Raw genomic sequence first — 13,267 nt, 5'->3', positions numbered from 1 at the left:
CTCTAATTTTCAGATAGCCCAGTTGACAGTCCTGTCCTCGAGAGGACACATCAATCATTCCTGATACTTCTGGAAGAGGAGAGGAAAATTATCTGCCTAACTTCAGGTTGCCCTCAGTGTTCCACCACAGAAAGTCCCAGTCTGCGTGCACTGGGCTCTCAGACCTTCCAGAGTTTGCTTCTTGGCCAGTGAGTAGCAGATGGTAATGCAAAGGAAAATGCATTTTAACAGGGCCGTCTTCTGCACACCCTTCTTTTTCTTTGCTCCAGAAAACCCCCAAACAGTTGATTGTCCTTTTGGAGTCAAGCCGGTAGAGCCCCTTCTCCTCTTTCAAGGTGTGTAAAGGGGAGCAAGGAATGCTGGCAGAATGATGGATTGCCCAAAATGAAACTGAGTAGCGAATTTTGGCAATTATGCTGCTTGAGTCCTCAGCAGTAACTTGTCTGGTAATAAGGTGGTTTAGGCCAGAAGTAGTTAAAGTGCCTGAAGGTTACTCAAACAGTGAGCTGATTTAATTGCAATCTACTACTGAAGACACCCTCCACCACGTAGGGAGGTGGTTGGCACACCTGAGCTAACAGACAACGCCTGCTTAGTTTGCCCACTCTAGTATAAGGGCCAGGTAGTTAGCAATTAGGAAAATGTCTGGATGTTCCACCTCCAGTGGCGCACAGGATTCTGACACAGGACCAAGGAACCCACTCTGCCGTGCCAGCTGCAATACCACATGGCAGTGGTATTGTCCATGACAGCCTCCACCAGCCTCCCCTTGATGGACGGCAGAAAGGCCTTTAGAGCTAGATGAATGCTCCACAACTCCTGCATACTGATGTGGAGCTGGTCCTATGGCAGAGACCAGAGTCCCCTGATTTCCACCTTCCTCCGATGACCTCCCCATCCCTGCAAAAATGCATCTGTCACCACTTTATTTTCTAAGTGTGGAAGGGAGAAGGGAGAAGGGCCTGCAGATGTACCAACTGTGTTTCAGCTGTCATCACTGCAGCACTAGAGCCATCTTCTCCGAGACCTGGATGGCTTGGGTCAGAATGCCTTGATGCTGGACCACCTGAAGTTTAGAATCCAGTGCAGCTCTCACATATTCAATATGGTATAGCTTACGAGGATAACAAAGTCGGCTAAGGGACCAAGAAGTCTTGACGCTGTCCCCACTGTGATTCAGGATGGCGGCCTGGTCCACTGAGATCCTAGCCATGAATGTCCTGGACTTGTTGCAGGGGCGAGAATCCTTTAGTTCTATTGTCTCGAAGGATGGCTCTAATGAATAGAAGTCTCTGCAAAGGAGTCAAGTGGGACTTCAGCTCGTTTATAGTCAACCCCAACAATGACAAACAGGTTTGTAGTTGTCCGGAGGTGGTCCATGACTGACTGTTTCGAGCCCGCATTCAGTAGCCAGTCATCAGGGTACAAGATAACCAATATCCCAGACCTCCGAATGATGGGCAGTGCGCAAAGTCATCACTGTAATGAACAATCAACCATCATAGTGGTGCTGGTGAGGCTGAAAGGATGCCAGCACAGCAACGTGGAAATGCTCCTAGCCTGCCTTGCACCATAGATAATGTATGTGGACTGCAGAACAGGTTTATGGAAATACTTCCCCTGTAGGGCCAAGGACATCATCCAGTCACCAGGGTTCAAAGCAGAAAACATCTAGGCTCGCATGAGCATTTTGAATTTGTCCTTCTGCAGGAAGGCATTCAGAGGCTGAAGATCCAAAATAGGGCTGGAGCGCCTCGCCTTTCTTCTTGATGAGAAAATCGTAAAAATAACAACGCGCTCTTCTTTCTAAGTCTCAAACGCTCTCTATGGCACCTTTGGAGAGCACCAGCCACATATCTTGTGACAGAATGGACAGGTGTACAGCGAAAATCTGCTCTGGTGTGGGAGAAACATTGGGAGGGGTAGAAAGATAAGGTAGGCTGTGCCATTTTGAACTAATTGCAAGACCTATCAGTCTGACATGATGGATCTTCAAACTGGGAGGAAAGTTGGAATCCTACCCCCTACCGGTTGGGCATGCACCACTAAGGGCTAACTAAAGCAAATTAGTGACCATTGTAAAAGGGGGAAAAGGAATTTGAGGTCTGATATCCCTGCTAGCCTGCATTCTGCCTGCCAAACCAATAACCATAGCCTCGAAAGGACAGGGGTTCCCAAGGTTCACCGGGAGTGCCGGCAAGATTTCACTGGCCATGTCCCACAGAACAAGTGTGTAACAAGCCAGCAAATCAAGAGCATTCATGGATCATAATTGTAGACCGGTGAAAGAAAACATGTGCTTGCCAAACACCTCAATTCTCTTGGATCCTCTGCCCAGAGGAGTGGTTAGAAATGAGTTAGGATTCTCCTTACTGGTAGAGTCCCGCACTAGAAGGCTCTCTGGAGTGGGATGCTTGGTGAGAAAATCCAGCTGGTCTGTGATGTCTGGCCACCTCCCTATTCAAACGCTGGCAGGAACGAGGCTTCAACAAAGTAGCCATGAAAGTACCTGTGAAAGCATTGTTAAAGAGGAAGCAAGGGCTTAGAAACAGCTGCCCCAGGCTGTAACACATCCGACTCACCAGTGCAAACCGCTCTTTCCACTGATGGTCCAAATGAGTCAAGCCCACTAGCATTCTGTAAATCAATGTATAAGTCATCAGTATTGAGCCAGCCATCCCCATCACCATCCACCCCCTGCCGTAATTCTCTTTATTCCCACTTTACACTTTCATGCTGCGTCAGTTTTTGTTCTCTAAATGAAATAACAAGTGATAGACAATCCTAATAAACTTATTCAGAACGTACGTGTGGAACAAACACGTGAACAGAACGTATAAACCTTTTGAAACCAATGCCATGTTTTCACAAGTGCTCATATAAAATGATTAAGAAACCACTCTCTTGACACACTTTGATGAGCTAACTTGCATACTGAAAGGAAATGTTTTTTTAGTTCCAAAATAATCAACAAGGATGATTTTAAACTTACCTTTCGATTTCTTCTTTCATATAGGTGGTGTAACTGTTTCCATCATAGGAAAGCAACAGACCACCATCACTCAACCTATGTACATCAACCTCAATATGAGAATCATTCATAATGATGACATATGTGGTCAGGGACTGTCGTGCAACCTGTAGAAATACAAGTGTTTTGCCTTCATTTAAGAAAACATACGTAAACCTTATTGATGACTTTAATTTTTTCTATCTTGAGCATGAGAAGATTTGAAACTACAAATTTGACAAATACAGGGATTAACCTAAAAAAATTGTAGATGAAAGTTGTGTGCAGTTTGTGCACACACTCTTTAAAAGAAATATCTGCCACCATTTTTCAAATAAACTGGTATTTATTTCAGTTTGAGGTCCCAAGTTGAGAATAGTCTAAAAGTAGGGTCTTCCTTTCACTAGTAACAAAACCTAAAACCTTGAAATTAAGTAAGGTGTTTTAGTGCTATTAAACACAGGGAATGGTTTGCACGTTTTAAATCAGCCCCTTATTCAGATGGATACTTCTAAACACAGATTCCTTGCCTTCTGAATATTCCCCAGGCATCAGATGGGATTCAGAAATGTTTAGAGCAGTACTCCTGTATGCCAGTAGGAGGCCTCGTGCAGCTCCACGCTGACAGTGAGAAGGCCACCTGGGACCTAGGGGAAGTGTTCAAGATGTTAGGAATCTGCAAGTAAAAGTACCAATCAGGAGTGACCTTAATCTATAGTGCATGGAATTCTCTTTACTTAGTGCACGTTCCCTGAGGCATTTTGGCGCTTCAAACCCAAGACCGACTACGACTGAAATGGAAGAAGTAAGCTAAAAAACAAGTTTTCAAAGCTCTCCTAAAAGATTACAGTTTAGCTGCAACAACACAGCTCTGTTCCTAAATTTATAGGTACAATACTTAGGCATAGGTAGATGAAGAGCATGGGCTGGAAGTAAATTCATCTTTGTACAATGTAAAGAAATTGCATTGGCTAAGAACTCCAAGGAAAGTTGACGTTAATACACTGCCTTATGAATAATGGACATAGCCTTGGAAAGAATCCTATTTTTCACTAGATGGCAGTAAAGCTGGTGCAAGAAATGAGAGATGAGAGCTCTTTTAGGATTGTAGACATCTAATGCATCATTTTATTTTCTACAAATTGCATTTGATGAGGAAGGACATTTGGAATAGCCAAGTAAAACATTCTCATCACCCTCCTTCACCGAATCAAGACATTTATTATTGTAAGATGGTGAACTAGCTCAGCTCAATGACCGGTAGTACAAATTTTAGATGCCAAAAACAAAGTTTCGCTTCATGGTTTACCTGCGATTTCAGCTAGAATCTGGCATCAATCAGAATACCTAAATTATGAACCCCTTAAGATGGTGTGGTACTTGAGCCTGTGGTTTCCAGGCATAAAAAAGGAATTGGAAATGCTGTTAAATGGAAGATACTGCGTTGGTGGATACCAGAATCACATCCATGTTGTCAGGATTCAATTTCATGCAATTGACTGACATCCATTAATGGATAATGCTTAGAAAGTTGGCCAGGGTGGCTGGACCATTCAACCAAGTTTGACAACTTGACAATCACTTGAGTGTTGTTTGTATATATTTTCAGCACCATACAAAGGGGTATTGTTCCAAGCAGTGGTAAGAGTTTTGTGTTCAAATTCACCTTTTGCACACTTTTTATAGAAATGGAAAAAAGGTAATTGCAGGGGTCCGGCCAGAACTAAATGTTGTTGTGAAATGTTTTGTTAAAAAAATATCTTATAGAAAATGTGGTAGGTTTTAGTTTTCAAAGAGGAAAAGGGGCTGTATAGGTGATGTCTTGCAGAGAGCCAACCACCATGGGGCTATAAAGCAGTAATCACTTTGTTCATTGGTGTTTTATCACACCTACTTGTTTTGATTTTAAATCATTTTGAGCAATTCTGACATTTCACACAACTGTATATTTCTAGAGATATGTGAACTAGTGTAGAACATGGAGAGTGCCTTTTACAGTGCCAACAGTCTTAGATCACTGGTCAGATTATCATATAGGCTGATTGTTTTTTGAGGTAAGACAGAAGAAAAAAGGAACATAAAGGCCAAACTTCCTACACTTTAAAGCCAATAGTTTAAAGAATAATGCAACTTTTTTTTTTTTTGTAAGACCTTTATTTCAATTCGTTAATTGTACACAGCCACGAGCCTACAACCCTGTGGCCGGCTGCAAATTAATAGACAGGACATAATGACGAACTATACATACATTTCTAAATTCAGTAATGTTAGCTCCGGCGTTGAATTGCATATCTTGAGGTCTTAGAGTTTTATAATTTTGTAGATGGTCAACAATGAACATAAAATAAACAAAGTAGCAACATAAATACGAGACTCTTACAAGCTAACAGGCGCAGCAGTAGTATGATAGTGTATCATGGTGTCTATAGACATATGGGACTGTAAAATGCACAATTCCTATAGATTAGCATGTGTATTTGAGTCATTCCTCCTCACCTCTATGAAGTGTCAGCATATAGTCAGTGAGATAGCACCAGAAGTCCTTGGGCCTGGATTTTGCAGGTAATCCTTCTTCGTAGGTCTGTAGCTTGTCTCTACAGCTGGCCATATCTTGCAACCATTTGGATGTTTTGGGCACTTGCCTGCTGTGTCAGCATTTTGCAATCTGTCTCTTGGCCAACAATAGTGCTATCACACAAAATTTACGTCGGGTAGCTTTGAGTTGTGGTACTACAACTAGCAGGCAAGTGCGAATTGTGCATTCCATCTCTACCCCCAACATAGCCGACAACGCATCTACCACTTCTATCCAATAATCATGAACCGCAGAACAGGACCATGCCAAATGTGCAAACCCTGCGCCCTCTTCGTTACATCTTTTACACCTGTCTTTATCCTGCATCCCGAATTTGTACATGCGCGCAGGTGTGTAGTATGCCTGATGCATAAACTTGTAATGGATAATTCTTAAATTACCGTTTGGAGTAAGGATTTGTGTTAATGCACAGGTTTGTTGCCATTCTTTTTCGGATAGTGGTTCTGCCAGTACCTTGTCCCATCTTGCTTTTGCCTTGTCAGTGGTGTACAGTATCTCAGCCTGTGCTGTGGTGTACAATCTAGACACCAGGTGTGATAAATCTTGGGTTGTAATGATCAGCTGTAGCGTGTCTAGGCTATCGGGTTCAGTAGGGAACGTTGGATAGTGTTCCTGCATAGCACGTTTCAGTCTGTAGAGCGTGAATTGAAACATGGGTGTTTTATTTTGGATATATGTTAGATCCTTTGTTTTTACAAATGAGCCCTCATGAAACAGGTCTCCCATTTTTTCAATGCCCACTTGTTGCAACAGAGTCATGCCCACTTTTTCCCCCGTGACCGATAGTGCTTGATGGTAATGTAAAGGCATTGCAGGTGCATACAATGGTGTCTTATGCGCTAATTGTCCCAATTTCCTCCAAGCCTTAATGGTGGTGTCAACTGTGTTGATGTCTTGAGCATGTAGGGGCTGTCGGACATGTGATAGGATCACCGTCAATGGTATCGGCAACGCATCTCCCTCTTCAATAGCAGTGTGTGTGAGGTATGGTATTTCGTGGTACCAATATGCAGCGTATTGTGCTTGAGCGCACAAGTAATATAATAGGAAGTCTGGTACTCTGAAACCTCCCCGTATGTACGGAAGTGTTAGTGTTTGGAGGTCCACACGTGCTTGTTTGCCAGCCCATATTAGTTTCAGTACAAGCGATTTTATACGGCGGAACACCTCGCTCGAGGGCTCAATAGGGATGTTATTGAAGAGGTACAATAGTTTAGGCAGTATGTTCATCTTCACGATCGCTATACGATCCGCTAAGGATAGGGGCAGTTGTATCCAGCGTGCTATCTTATCTTCTAATTTGGATATTGCTGATCCATAGTTTGACCTGATAACCACTTCGGGATCTCTATGGTACATCACGCCCAAATACCTCACAGGGTCCGATTGCCACTCTAAAGGATATTCAGTGTCTTTGGGGGTTGTCGTATCTGTCAGTGGGATAATGGAGGATTTGGACCAATTTATGGCCAGACCTGAGTGTCAACCAAATTTGATATATTCACGCAATATTGGATTTAAATGTGTGTCGGGGTCGCGGACATATAGTAGCATATCATTTGCGTACAGAGAGATATGTAATGGCCTGGATGGGAACTGTAGCGCCGACGATTTGTAGTTTTGTCGTATTATGCAGGCTAGGGGTTCGAGTGCTAAAGCGAATAGCAGAGGTGAGAGTGGGCTTCCTTGCCTGGTGCCACGCTGAATGTGAAATAAGTCTGATACTTAACCGTTGATACGTACTCTGGCACACGGTTTGGTGTATATGAGTGATACCCACTGTATGAAGCGTTTTGGGAAACCCATTCTTTGCAAAATAGCAATCAAATATGTCCACTCAATAGAGACAAAAGCCTTGGCCGCATCTAGCATTACCGCCCCTGCTTTTGTGGATGGTTGAAGATAATGCGAAAGGGCAAACAATGATCTAGTATTATGTGAAGTGCAACGCGTAGGGATAAACCCTGCTTGATCCGGTAGGACCAAACTCGTCATCAATGGTTTCAGTCGTACAGCCAGTAATTTCGCCAATATTTTAGAGTCTGCATTGATAAGTGAGAGCGGCCTATAAGAGTCACATACCTCTGGGTCTTTGGTAGGTTTGAGGAGCGCTATTATTGCTGCTTCCTGCAGAGTTGGGGGTAATTCCGACTGCTCAAATGCTGCACCATACATTTCTACCATGTGTGGGGCAAGGATGTCCACATATCGTTTATAAAATTCATTGGTGTACCCGTCAGGGCCTGGTGCTTTCCCATTAGGGAGGGATCCAATTACCTCAGTTACTTCCTCAACCGTGATGGGTGATGCTAATATTTCCCTTTGTCCATCCGAGAGCCATCCTATTGCCACGTTTTCTAGATAGTTAAAAATGTCGTCCGTCGTCGTAATCGGTCGTGACCTGTAAAGCTCCTCGTATCCGTCTGCAAAGCATGTTAAAAAGTCTGTAGCTTGTGTGTGGATCGAGCCATCGTCCGATTTAATGCGTAGTATAGTTGTGTGCCCTTTACCTTCACAAATTTTGGCCGCTAGTACGCTACCCGGTCTGCCACCCTCCCCATATGACCTGGCTGTGTATTTTTTGTCTATATATTTAATTTCGTCGTCGACGAATGTCTGGTGTTCTGAGTGTAGTTCTCTCAGTTCTCCCAAAAGGGTGATATCTTGAGTGGTCTCATAGGTCATCTCCAGTTCCCTCATACGTGCCTCACAACGTGTAATTTGCCGCCATATGTCCTTTAAAATGCCTATTGTGGTGCTCATGCATACTCCCCGTATTGTGGCCTTGAAAGCTTCACACAGTAGCCCTGGGTCTTCCACCACAGGTTTGTTTAAAAGGAAGTGCTCTTTAATCGCTTTGTGGATGGTATCTGCATAGACTGTGTCTGCGAGAGCGCGGGAGTTAAACCTCCAGTGAAAAGGGGGTGTAGTATAATTCGGAATCATTAGGGTTAACAACACAGGGCTGTGGTCCGAAAGTGTCCTGGGTAAAATCTTTAGCTCTCGTGTCCATAATGCAATGTTATCTGTGCCCAGCTAGTAGTCCAGGCGTGACCAGCTATGGTGGACTGCAAAAATGTGTGTAGCTCCTGGTTTATCAGGGAATCTGTGCCTCCAGATGTCGGTCAATGATAGATCTGTGAGCATGTGAAGGAGTTTAGCCCTGGCCTGTTTATGTGGTTCTGATGAATTTAAGGAACGGTCCACCCCCTCCGCCATCGTCACATTCCAGTCCCCCCCACATATGATGTGTGTGTTTGCTAGCGTTTGGAGATGTACCCACAATTCCTGGAAGAATTCTGGGGCATCTATATTTGGACCATACACATTAAGAAGCGTTATCCGTGTCCACGTAGTGTGCCTGACACAATAACATATCTTCCATTGGGATCGCTGATAACTTTATGTACTGTGAAGTTCACGCCTTTACAGATTAGCGTCGGGCACTCCTCTTGAGTAAGAGGAGTAAGTAGCCATGTACGAGGACTCCGACCATCGTCCTCCTATCTGTTTATGTGTGTTAGGTGCAATATGTGTCTCCTGTAATACAGCAATATCCACTTCCCACCTATTTAAGTAGGCAAATACCTGCCTTATTTTCTTCTGCTGTGTTAAACCCCGTACTATCCACGTGAGGAAGTTGACATGATTCCTACCAGTACCTCTAACTACCTGAGCCATCTATAAAATCGAGGGATCCATCTAATTAACAGATGATAGGCAGATACAAAGTCCAACTTTATCCCGCCACTTGGAAAACTAATTTTGGTAACCTAGAAGCTCAGAGACAGCACAGAGCGCAGTGCGCTCACTAGGAGCCATCACAGCTTGTATTTTACGATTCCCGTTTTTGTCTCTTGAGTTGTGTGTTTGAGTTGTACTTTTACCCTGATTTTAATCCCACTTACTTGCACATAAAAAAAACTAACAAACACCGCGTTGGGGCGGCTTCTCTTGTCACTCGAGAAGCTAGCGGCTTTGCTTCACTCAATTCACTGCCATAGCGGTGGACATCTTGGGTGGGGGGTGAGGCTCTGCACGGTCTAGTCGTCACAAGGACGCTAGACCGGTACTTAAGCTGACCATGCCTACGCGCAGCGGTCACACGCTGCGGACTCGCCAGATCACCGCCAGAGTCACGCCAGAGTCCAGCCCGTCTGCGCCCGTCCGAGCACGGACGGGCTTGGGGGCTCGGACTCCTGACCATCGGCATATCTATACGTCGGAGGAGCTACGTCACTTAGATAATGGTGAGCCGCTAACAGATCATGGAGTCATTGCTAGGCTAAAAAAGTATGCCATACAGCGAGCTTACAATGGATCTCTTAGACCCCAATACCCTGTATTAAAGATAACTAGTCTAAATACCAGGTCACTTCACAGCCATCATGTGGAGATTTACACACTGCTTCAGGATAGGGACCTTGATGTCCTGACCCTTACAGAAACCTGGATGGGCGAAAACTCCATGCCGGGCATTATTGCTGCTCTTCCAAATGGCTATGATGCAATATGGCAGAACCGCGCAGGAGCTGCGCGGGGGGTGGAAGAGCGATTTTATTTAAAAAGACTTTGTCCGTAGAAAGACTACTATCAGAAACGGTGGATCTAGCTGATTTAGTAGGAGTAAAGATTACCCTGAATAACTCCTGCTGGGTGGTTCTGTCGATCTACCGTCCGCCCACCTCAACCCCACTTTTTAATGACTTATTTGCTCCCATTGTGTCGGACCTCCGTACAAATCTTGATAATGGGAAATTTTAATCTGCATTGGGATAGCCCCCACAGGGACCTGCCTACACGCCAATTGGACATTACTATGTCCGCCTTGAGTTTTAGTCAGCTCGTGGAAGTACCCACACAAATCAAGGGTCATACTCTTGATTTAGTATGGACTACAGACCCAAATGTCATTCTTAGGGATGTGGTCCCTTGTGTTTGGACTGACCATTATTTGGTGACCTGTGAGGTAAACATTAATGACCATTTAAAATACCTACCTCGGGGTACTAGAAGAACCCGTAAATGGACTGAGGTTGACTTAAAAACCCTGACCTTGGTGTTCCCGAAAGCGGCTTGTCTGTCGAATACAGATAAAAGCCTGGACCTAGAATATGCGGACTTAACCCGGAGTCTGGGCGAAGCTATTGATCAGATAGCGCCGGAAAGAACTCAGCTAATAAAGGGACCTGGTAAAGAGGCTCCCTGGTTTACCCCACTATTGAGGGAACATAAAAGAAAACTCCAGGCTCGGGAGAGATCTTGGAGAAAAACTAAGCAGGATACAGCAAGGAACCACTATAAAGGCTCTCTCCATCTGTATAAAAAACTTATTTCACAAGCTAAGGCAGAGTACTATGAGTCTCGCCTAAAGAAGGCCGGGAATACCCAGAAGGAGACCTTCAAAATTCTGTCTGAGTTGAGTAAAAAACAGGAGAATTTTGAGTCTCCCATAAACTGTAACACCTTCCAGGGGTACTTCTTAGAAAAAGTAAAGACCATGATCCTGGAAATAAAGAGTAGTATGGTGAATAGTGCTACTATACACTCTGATGCTCGTAATCGTGTTCACTGCTCTATAGTACAGTTCCCTGAGCTGGACGAGTGGAGCCTAGAGCAGCTGATGGGTAAAACCAAATCCGGTTCCCCAGCAGACCCGTGTACCCCGAGTGTTTTCCGGGTGGCACGTCCTCAATTGGAAGATCGGATCATCTCTCTCCTTAATAGGTCCCTAGAAACAGGGTATCTACCGGACGATCTCAAGGAGGCTCGAGTTAGGCCCCTGTTAAAGAAACCGGGCGCAGACCCGGCTGTTCTGAAGAACTACAGGCCGATTTCCCAACTGCCTTTCCTCTCAAAGATCTTAGAACAACATGTGCTGAAGTCCTTGTCCCTGTACCTGGAATCCCATGGTCTATTACATGAGCGACAGGCGGGGTTCCGAGCGCATCACAGCACCGAGTTAGTGATGCTCTCGGTGCTGGATGAATTAAGAGGCATGGCTGACAGCAAGAAACCGAGCGCCCTGCTTTTATTAGATCTGTCAGCGGCGTTCGATACTGTCAGCCATGACCTGCTCCTGGGAAGACTGGAGGCCATTGGGATCAGAGGCCTGGCCTTTAAATGGCTGCAATCCTTCCTTTTGGGAAGGACACAGAGGGTACAACTCGGGAACTTGATTTCAGAGGTGGGGACCTTAGAGTGCGGGGTACCACAGGGCTCCGCACTGTCCCCACTTCTGTTCAATCTCTACCTACAATCTCTGATTGCATCCTTGGCCAATATGGGCTGCAGAGTCTTTAATTATGCTGACGACACTCAGCTTGTGCTGAGTGTCGATAATACAGGGGCATCACAAATTCAGGCCCAGAACATCTTGAGGTATACCGTAAGATGGATGACGGAAAACCTGTTAAAGATCAACCCGGATAAGACCGAGGTATTGGTAATTCCATCTACCACCTCACCCTGGAGTGATCTGTACTGGCCTTCAGAGCTAGGACTAGCCCCAAAGCCAAGTGTGAACGTAAAGAGCTTGGGGATTAAACTAGACTGTGATCTGTCAATGTGCAGCCAAATATCTTCCGTTGTTGGAAGCTGCACGAATATCATCAGGCAACTGAGAAAGTTAGTCCCCTTTCTCTCTCAATCTATGATGCGCTCAATTGTAGCAGCAACCGTCATCTCACGGATAGACTATGGGATTGCCCTTAATCTTGGCCTCCCAAAAATGCTGACTAACAGAGTACAGGTCGTGATGAATGACGCCGCACAATTGATATTTGGATTACCCAGAAGAACGAAGGCCTCCCCTCTACTACAAAATCTTCATTGGCTCCCTGTTAAAGAGAGGGTTGAATTTAAGAGTTTATGTATAGCCCACAAGGCGATTTACGGCCATGCTCCTGTCTACATTAAAGACCGCCTGGAGGTGTACAACCCAAAGAGAACACTTAGATCATCGGATTCCCAGTTGCTGGTCTGCCCCCGCTACAAATTAGTAACTAAGGGAGGGAGAGCCTTCTCCGTTTTGGCCCCCCAGCTATGGAATAAGCTGCCTGAGGGGCTACGCAGGGAAGTGAATCTTTTGCGGTTCAGAAAATCGTTGAAAACACTGTTGTTTGGTAAAGCTCTGAGCGCAATGTAAACTGGTAGCTGTGCTTCTCTGAGGTGTTGAGCCAAGTTATTGTAATAACATCGATTTCCAAGCGCTTAGAGACCTGCAGGTGATTGGGCGCGTTACAAATCCAAATTAAAAATAACAATAACAATAACAAGTTGAGGTCAAGTGCTCTTGATCAGTCCATCGTCTCTTAACACCTCGTGAATAAACATGCAGTAGTTGCTTTGGTCTCATAACCTGAACAATTCCCCTAGTCCCCCCACCCCCTCCCACTCCAGCATCCCAATTCTGCCAAAGCCATTCTCCCTTTTGAAACATCCCCTGAAAACAGTCAAATACAGACAACTTTTGTGGGGATTACCCTTTTGGAGGTCCGCCTGGGGCACAACTCTACACCCAACTAAATGGGTGCGGACGACTCACATATTTTACGATTCGTACCTGCGTGCTCCGTCCATCCACCCCGGTCCCGCCCGCAGTCCACAAATGCCCTGATGCAACAGTGTAGACATCGGCAGCAGGCGACACACCAGATAGA

The 13,267-nt window shown here is 45.0% G+C and overlaps 1 protein-coding gene across 2 annotated transcripts in view; it reads right to left on the bottom strand.

Moving 5' to 3' along the window:
• ACACB (acetyl-CoA carboxylase beta) overlaps positions 1-13,267 on the bottom strand; it is a 1,895,698-nt gene that overhangs the window by 1,553,470 nt on the left and 328,961 nt on the right. For both annotated transcript variants that reach the window (XM_086943101.1, XM_086943102.1), the window contains exon 15: positions 2,993-3,138. In XM_086943101.1, the coding sequence (XP_086799227.1) occupies positions 2,993-3,138 (146 nt within the window). The remainder of the gene's footprint in view (positions 1-2,992; positions 3,139-13,267) is intronic.

This window comes from Lissotriton vulgaris, chromosome 11 (genome assembly GCF_964263255.1).
Source record: "Lissotriton vulgaris chromosome 11, aLisVul1.2, whole genome shotgun sequence".
NCBI lineage: Eukaryota > Metazoa > Chordata > Amphibia > Caudata > Salamandridae > Lissotriton > Lissotriton vulgaris.
Note: the sequence above shows the minus strand (reverse complement) of the source record. Positions and strands in the feature narration are given on the sequence as shown.